This window comes from Quercus suber, unplaced genomic scaffold (assembly GCF_002906115.3).
Source record: "Quercus suber isolate HL8 unplaced genomic scaffold, Cork oak 2.0 scaffold_21, whole genome shotgun sequence".
NCBI classification, from domain to species: domain Eukaryota; kingdom Viridiplantae; phylum Streptophyta; class Magnoliopsida; order Fagales; family Fagaceae; genus Quercus; species Quercus suber.
The window spans coordinates 2,150,723-2,159,927 of record NW_027069486.1 but is presented as its reverse complement, the minus strand read 5'-3'; the positions used below and the strand labels follow the sequence as shown (position 1 = coordinate 2,159,927).

The 9,205-nt window shown below is 42.4% G+C and overlaps 1 protein-coding gene across 1 annotated transcript; it reads right to left on the bottom strand.

Moving 5' to 3' along the window:
- Positions 1-7,559: 7,559 nt before the first annotated feature.
- LOC136063367 (uncharacterized protein At4g02000-like) lies at positions 7,560-8,075 on the bottom strand. Its single transcript, XM_065763668.1, has one exon. It carries the CDS (start codon positions 8,073-8,075, stop codon positions 7,560-7,562), a length of 516 nt encoding a protein of 171 aa, XP_065619740.1.
- Between the last annotated feature and the right edge of the window lie 1,130 nt (positions 8,076-9,205).

The following is a 9,205-nucleotide window of genomic DNA, read 5'->3' as shown; positions in this document are numbered from 1 at the left end:
CTCTTGCTTAAACAATAAATCATCCAACTATTTACTCAGTAAAAGAAATTCCTTTTTGCTTTCTTCGGTCATCTCACTGGCATTCATTAGTTCCAATTTCTTTTGTAATCTTTTAATCTCTTCTGTTTTGGGTTTAGTCTTAGAAGAACCCCATGTATGCAAATCAGCCCCACACATTTGGATTTGGTCAACCCAAACCACTTAAACCCACGCTACCATGCCCTCCCTTTGTCCATGCCTCAAGTACAGCCTTCTCACAATCATCCCATAACAACCAGCATTCCTTAAATTTGAAGCCACCAGCCCCCCTACCCCTAAGCCGCCTATCATTCATGGTTGTCAAAAGAATAGGAAGATGATCAAAAGCATGGCTGAACAAATGGGAAACCAAACTTGTCGGAAACATTTCAGTCCATCCTCTATTAGCAGTAGCTCTATCCAACCGTTGTTTTGTGTGAGCTGAACCTGGCCGCCTATTTGCCCAAGTGAACTTATGCCCAATAAAACCCAAATCTATCAACTCACAGTTCTCCAAAGCAACCCAAAAATCCTCCATTTGGTTATAGTAAGGTGCATTGACACTCTGTTTCTCTGATGCATGAAGTATAGCATTGAGATCACCAATGCAACACCAAGGACCCTCAACAAAAGTCCTTAAATGAGATAAAAGTGCCCATGAATTTCACTGATGTCGCGGAAGCTTGAAGAGAAGCACACATGATGCTCTCTTTGATGGACAGAAACTAAACTGTTAGTTCCTGGGTAGTAAACCTCGAATCCACGAGGGGTTTCTTAAATCCACAAGGTGATAGGTCTGGAATCCACCAGAGAACACAAAAGACACAAGTCTAAATTTTTATTGATAATAAACTATGTTGCCTCTGACGGCTACAAAACATATAAATACTAAGGAAAACGTCTAAAACCCTAATTCGCGCTAATTACGCGATTAGGTAACAAAAATACCGAATTTTATCAAAAATGGCAGAATTGAGTTAAATGCAGAATCATAAACTTCTGACCTTAAGGGTCGTCCCAAAACAGACGGGACCATATTCTGACTTTTAAACTAAAAGTTATTAAGGAAAAACAAATTTTACTATAAATAGCAAAAACACTGTTATCGGGGCCTTAATGAAGGAATTCGCCTAAATTTTGGCGACGTTCATGGTCATGAATCTGGATCAGAACGTCATTTCCCTTCAGCCTGCCAAATTTCATGCAATTCCAACACTGTTACCCCGATGGTCTCTACTGGCACCCCTCTTTGATCTTGCATTGTGACTTCCTGCACCCCTGCTGCTCAAGGAAGGCATGTGCTGTCTATTCTACATCAGTCCCCCCTTACTTGAAAAGAACTCGACCCCGAGTTTGCACTATCTGGTTCATCAGGAGGATGATAATCATACAAGTCAGCAACATTGAAGGTAGAAGAAATACTCATGTCTGGAGGAAGAGCAACCACATAAGCATTGTTGTTGATCTTCTTAGTAATCTGAAATGGCCCATACTTCTTGTCCTTCAATTTGTTGTAGGTACCAACGGGAAATCTCTCCTTCCTAAGATAGACCAGCACTAAATCCCCAACATTGAAGATTTTCTCACGCCTTTTCTTATGAGCAGCTTCCTTGTACTTAGCATTTGGAGCTTCCAGTTTCTGCCTCACCTCCTCTTGCATGGCCTGAATACGGTCAGCCATATTCTCTGCTACTTGACTCACTCCTGGAAGCTCAGGTAAAGGTACCAAGTCCAAAGCGTGTTTTGGGGGCACGCAGTAGACAATGGCAAATGGAGACTTACTAGTGCTTCTATTGACTGAGCTATTGCACGCAAACTCTGCTTGGGACAATGCAAGATCCCACTACTTGAGCTTCTCGCCTGAGATACACCGGATCAGATTCCCCAAAGTGCGATTAACCACTTCTGTCTGGCCATCAATCTGTGGATGACTAGTGCTGCTGTAATTCAAGGAAGTGTCAAAACGCTTCCACAAAGTTCACCAGAAGTGACTAATGAACTTGGTATCCCAGTCAGAGGTCATGGACTTTGGCACTCCTTGCAAACGCACAACTTTTTTAAAGAACAGATTGGCCACTCGAGTAGCATCTTAAGTTTTCTTGTATGCTATGAAATGGGACATCTTCGAATACCTGTCAACCACAACAAAAACAGAATCCATACCTCGCTGGGTTCGAGGAAGACCCAGTATAAAGTCCATAGACAGATCTTCCCATGGTGCTTGTGGAACTGGCAAAGGCATATATAAACCAATATTCTGAGACTGACCCTTAACAGTTTGGCAGATTGGACACTTCCTCACATGATTGCCAACATCCCTCTTGAGTTGTGGCAAAATAATACCTCTCTTCCACTAGTGTTATAGTCTTATCTCTGCCCATATGTCCACCCAAACCTCCACCATGCAGCTCCCTAATAATCTGCTCCCTTAATGAACCTTTAGGGCTGCATAATTGGTTACCTCGAAAAAGGAAACCATCCTGGATGTACATACTATTGATAGCAGTATGAGTTTGTTGACACTTACCCCAAATATCACCAAAATCCTCGTCATGCTCGTACAGCTCCTTGAGGCAATCAAACCCTACAACTTCAGTACGTAGTGTGGTCAACAACGATGCTCGCCTGCTGAATGCATCAGCCACCTTATTGGTGACACCAGACTTGTGCTTCAAAGTGAAGTGAAAGTGTTGTATATAAGCTACCCACCGAGCATGCATCCTGTTAATGCTAACTTGACTGCTGATGTGCTTTAATGCCTGATGATCCGTGTATAATACAAACTCCCTCTGAATCAGGTAGTGCTCCTAATGCTTAAGAGTCCGTACTACAGCAAAGAACTCCAGTTCATAGGCTGACCATTTACTTCGAGGTTTACAAATTTTCTCACTGAAGAATGCTACTGGTCTGTTGTCTTGTGAAAGAATAGCGCCTATCCCGACCACAGATGCATCACACTCCACCTGAAACACCTTATCGAAGTTGGGCAATGCCAAAACCGGGGTTGTGCTCAGCTTTTCCTTGATCAAGGCAAAGCTTTGTTCTGCCTCTTTTCCCCATGAGAACCTCCCCTTCTTCAGACACTCAGTGATAGAGGCTACTATGCTATTGAAATCTTGAACAAACCTCTGATAGAAGGTTGCTAGCCCATGGAAGCTTCGCACATCACTAACTGTCTTTGGGGTTGGCCATTCCCTAACTGCACGGACCTTGTCCTCATCAACATGAATCCCATCTACACTAACCACATACCCTAAGAACAGCAACTTATCAGTCAAGAAGCTGCACTTCTTCAAGTTGATATACAACTCATTGGCCTGCAACACTGCTAATACTTCTCGCACATGATTATAGTGGACTGCTTCTGTTTTACTATAAATTAGGATATCGTCAAAATAAACTACCACAAACTTTCCAATAAATGGTTTCAATACCTGATTCATAAGTCTCATGAAAGTGCTGGGAGCATTGGACAATCCGAAAGGCATTACCATCCACTCATACAACCATTCCTTTGTCTTAAAAGCTGTCTTCCACTCATCTCCAGGTCGAATCCGAATCTGGTGATACCCGCTCTTGAGATCCAGCTTGCTGTAACACTTAGACCCACTCAGCATATCAAACATGTCATCTAGTCGGGGAATAGGAAATCGATACCTGACTGTGATCTTGTTAATGGCTCGACTATCCACACACATATGCCAGCTCCCATCCTTCTTTAGTGTTAACAGTGCTGGTACTGCACATGGACTCATACTCTCCCTAATCTGCCCCTTGCTCAAAAGCTCATCCACCTGCCCCTGTAGAATCTGACCCTCTTAAGGATTCATCCTGTAATGTGGCAGATTAGGTAGACTAGCTCCCGGAACTAAATCAATGCAATGCTGGATATCACGCATTGGTGGTAAACCTGCAGGCAACTCTTCTGAAAAAAGCTCTTCAAACTCCTTGATCAATGGTTGAATTGCCTCAGGTATCTCAGTAACCTTCTTTGGCTCACCATCTGTCACCAGTACAGCATATACTTGTTTCAACTCCTTACACTCCCTGTCAAACTCATCTTCATTGTTCACTATGAGGAGTACTGGCTTCCCCTCCACTTTAGAAGCTTTAGATATACTGCCTTCCTTAATATGACCAAGGACAATTTTTTTGCCATTCTTAAAAAACACATACACATTATCCTTACACCTATGAGTAGCATCTACATCATACTGCCAAGGTCTACCCAGTATTAAATGACATGCATCCATTTCAACAACATCACAAACTACTTCATCTACATAACATTTACCCATAGAAAAAGTAACACGACATTGTTGAGTAACAAGAGTTTCTGTACCTTTCTTGATCCAACCTCTCTTGTACGGAGAGGGATGCTTTTCTATTTTCAGTCCCAGCTTGGTAACCAAACTCTTCGACACAATGTTCTCTACACTGCCACTATCAATGATTAAATCATAGACCCTCTTACTGATGGTGCATCGTGCTTGGAAGATCTCATTCCGCTGATCACCGTATTCCACCCTTAATGTGAGCAACAACCTCTGAATCACCAAGGACCGCCCTAGTGGCACGCCTTCCTCATCCTCTTGGACCTCATTGGGATCATAGGCATACGGATCAGCATCATTATACACCTCTTCACCCTCCTGTTCACCTTCTACCTCGCCCTCTTCTGCCACCACTAGATTCATTGCAGCTCGCTTAGGGCAAGTACTAGATCGATGTCCTGGTTCTCCGCACCTGTAGCACTTATTCCCAGTTGGCCTAGCATAAGGGTTGGCATTCACTATCGGCTGGGCTGCGGAACCTGCTACTGCCACTGTGGATTGGTTGACACCACTATTCTCCCTAACCACGGGTTGTGATCGTGGTGTAAACATGGGCTGTTTACCTTTGTTGGCAGTGGAACCAGAGGACTTCGAACCGCGATTGGAAAACTTCAAACCTGCCCTAAGATGCTGATATTCTATTTTCTTGGATAAGGTTACAGCCTCATTCAAAGTATATAGGGTTTGTAAGGATACCTGATCTCGGATGGAAACTCGTAGTCCGTGTACAAATCTGGATATCCGTTGATCTTCAGTTTCCTCCAAATCATTGCGATTCGCCAACCTGTCAAACTTCTCCATGTACTCATTAACTGTCCGAGTACCCTGCCTGCAATCTTGGTATTGTCTGAACAACTCTTGCTGATAATCTGGTGGTAAGAACCGATCTGCCATTAATCTTTTCATTCTCCTCCATGATCCTATTGGAAGCTTTCGTTCACGAGTATGGTTTAATTGAACACGATCCCACCAGGCAGATGCTCCTCCCTTCAATTTGTAGGCCACCAAACACACTTGTTTGTCATCTGCTGTGCCTATATAATCGAAAAACTTTTCCACCTCACTGACCCAATCCAGATACTCTTCAATGGAGACATTACCACTAAAGGATGGTAACTCTACTTTCATCCGATAGTCCCTTTGTTCCTGATAATCTCGACCATTATCCCTTGCAGGGCCACGATGATTTCCAAGGACTCTCTCTGCATACTCCTCGTCTTCACTGTCTTCTTTGTTGTAGTCTTGCTGCCTATTCTGGTTTGGACCACGATAGGGAGGGCCATGTGCTCAGTTATCACGTCGCTCTTCGTCATCACGATTAGGGTTTCGGTTAAGCAAGGTGGCAAGCGCTTCTTGAATCTGGTCCAGAGTCTGCTAGGTTGAATCACGAAATTGTTGATGTTCATCACGAAATTGTTGATTTTCATCACGAAAATCAAGGAACTCAGCCCTAGTGAAGACTGGGTTGTTCACGTCGTCACCGCTGTCATTGTTGTGGTGGTTACCGTCTCACCGGTTAGCCATCAGACTAGGGTAAGTCAAGACTCTGATACCAACTGATGTCACAGAAGCCTGAAGAGAAGCACACACGATGCTCTCTTTGATGGACAGAAACTAAACTGTTAGTTCCTGGGTAGTAAACCTCGAATCCACGAGGGGTTCCTTGAATCCACAAGGTGATAGGTCTGGAATCCACCAGAGAACACAAAAGACACAAGTCTAAATTTTTATTGATAATAAACTATGTTGCCTCTGACGGCTACAAAACATATAAATACTAAGGAAAACGTCTAAAACCCTAATTCGCACTAATTACACGATTAGGTAACAAAAATACTGAATTTTACCAAAAAAGGCTGAATTGAGTTAAATGCAGAATCATAAACTACTGACCTTAAGGGTCGTCCCAAAACAGACGGGACCGTATTCTGACTTTTAAACTAAAAGTTATTAAGGAAAAACAAATTTTACTATAAATAGCAAAAACACTGTTATCGGGGCCTTAATGAAGGAATTCGCCTAAATTTTGGCGAAGTTCATGGAATCTGGATCAGAAGGTCGTTTCCCTTCAGCCTGCCAAATTTCATGCAATTCCGACAATGTTACCCCGATGGTCCCTACTGGCACCCCCCTTTGATCTTGCGTTCTGACTTCCTACGCCCCTGCTACTCAAGGAAGGCATGTGCTGTCTGTTCTACATCATCCGCTTTTCATTTGCCTCCGGCCACCCATAAAATCCTGTAAGATGCCACACAAAACCATCGTTTTCCACCACCTTAGCCAAAATATGATTGTTAGTAAAATTAATCACATCCAACGTCACCTCCTCCTTCCAAAGCAATGCCAACCCTCCACTCAAATTTGGCTTTTTCACTATCAATTTATTTTTAAAAGGTACATCACCACAATGCTTCTCAAAACCACTTCGATCCAACCTCATTTCCATTAAGAAGCATACATCGAAAGCTTGTTCCCTCATTAATTTGTGAAGGCTTTGAACTATCCAAAGGTTCCCAAGCCCTTGGCAATTCCAACTTAAAAGCCTCATTGCTCTCGGCAAGGGTGTTGCAACACCCCTACCGCTTCATTCATGGTAAAGCCCTCACCAACCTTCACTTTTTTCCCATTATTACTGTCCTCTTCTGCCTCCCCATCAACTAAAGCAGCCAACATGTGTCTCTTCCCCAAAATGGATTCTTTTAACATTCCCCTTGGCCCAACCTCCATCTAGACTAGTCTAGTCCAAGTAGATGGCTTTTTGATATTACTCAGCCCAACTCTATCGTCCATGCTCTGCACGTGCTCTCCATGTGTTACTAGTGCCAACTCAGTCCCTTCAGGTTGGCATGAATTCTGTGCACTCAAAAATAATGAGCATGAATCTTTGTTTTCCTTGTCCACGTCCCCAGTCCCATGATTCTCGCCCCTAATCTCATTGTCAGCCTAGTCCTCCCCCACTGATCTGGTATCACCACCCACCACCTCCATAACCGTTTTAGTACAGTTTCTATCATCCCCGTTGCCCCTTGCTCCCATGTCCGACACACTCTGTGAAGCAGACCGTGGCTGTTCACCTTTATTTCCCTCTTGCGCATCGTCCTTCATAAATCCCCTCCTCTATGGCGATCTCATCCTACAATCTGTTGCCTTCAACCAATCCCTATAGCTAAACTCGACCACAGCCCCAGATTTTGTTTGACTAAAGTACTAAGCACAGAAACATAGTTCATGCCCAAGCAGTCCACAGTAATGGCACAAAATAGGCAATCGTTCATACTTCAGGTCCACCCAAAATTTCTTTCCATCTGATCTTGCCAAGAAAGCACCACGGCGTATCTTTTTCTCTAACGGAATAGCCACCTTCACCCTCATAAAAAAATTATGGCCGTCAATGTTACGCCGTTTCTCAACCTCCAAAACCCTACCTAATTGGTTCCCCACCTCCTCCGCAACCCGAGCTGTTCTTATATCAAAGGGCGCCCCCCATCTTTGTACCCATAAGGATACTGAATCAAACCTGACATTCGTCACCGTCATCCCCGACTTCCATCTAGTTAACAGTAACGCTTGGTTATCAAAACTCCATATACCTCCAGTGTAGACTAGGGGTGGCAATGGGGCGGGGTGGGGCCGAAGGATGGGGTCTTTGTCCCCACCCCGCGTGGATTTTTCTTGCCCCATCCCCACCCTGCCCCACATGACGGGGAAAATTTCTTGCCCCATCCCCGCCCCTTAGGGCCCCACGAAGCCCCGCCCCACCTCGTAAAACTCTATAATAATACAATAAGCCAAAAGATGCAAGAGAAGAATAATTCATCATCATGGTGTTTCTGATAATTTTTAAATCAGATTTATTATAAGAAGTTCTGAAATTCCTTTTTAAGTTTTTTACTAACAATTCAAGAATAAATTGTAACAAAATGGGCTCATTTCACATGCTAAGAACAAATAAAACTCGTTTTAGGGTAGTCTTAATGAATGGCATCAGAAACATGTGAGTACCTGCTCTCTAATTTGCACTTCTGCTCTTTAAATTGCACTTGTTCTTTTCTTCTTGAGTAGGAACAGCAGCAACTTCAACCTGACCACACACGAATGATAATTATTCTCCACACAAAGTACATATCTAAGCTAATCTTACAAAAGAGCATGAGATCATACATTTCAAAAATAATTTTAATGGAGTTTCCTTGTATGGTTGGGGCTTAGGAACAGATTCCCATGGATGTATTTTGCTTTACAAGTAATTGCATCTATGGCTAAAGATGATGAAGGGAGATTGTGCCATGGCTTTGGGAAAAAGGAATGGTAATCTGTGTTTTCTTCTTCAATTTTTTCGTCAATACATATAAAGAATGATCTTCAACGTTGTGCCAAATGTTTTCTATTCTCTAAAATTATCCACTAGAGGGACCGTTCATTTTGTTTTCTCCTCTGCCTTTCAATTGTTTTTTCTTGAGAAAGCGTGTGAAACCTTTCATCTTTCAATCATTGTAGAAAATTCAACATTGTACCAATGTTAATGGGAACGCTTTCACAAAACCAATTGGTAGCTGATGAGTTTCAACTTTCAACTGGCTATAGACTTTTCAAACTATGTTCTCCACCTTCGAAATTAATCATAACCAATATTACTTATTTACATTGGTAGATTATATAAAGTTCTTTTTTTTATTTATTATTTATTATTTATTTATTTATCCTGAAAATTTCATAATGTCGTTTTTTACTATATTAGCTTTTATTATTACTAGTCGCGGACCCGCGCATTGCGCGTGATAATTATTTTTATGGTGGTTTTATTAATTTTTTTTTTACAATTTAAACTAATCTAATAATGAGTAATGCATTTC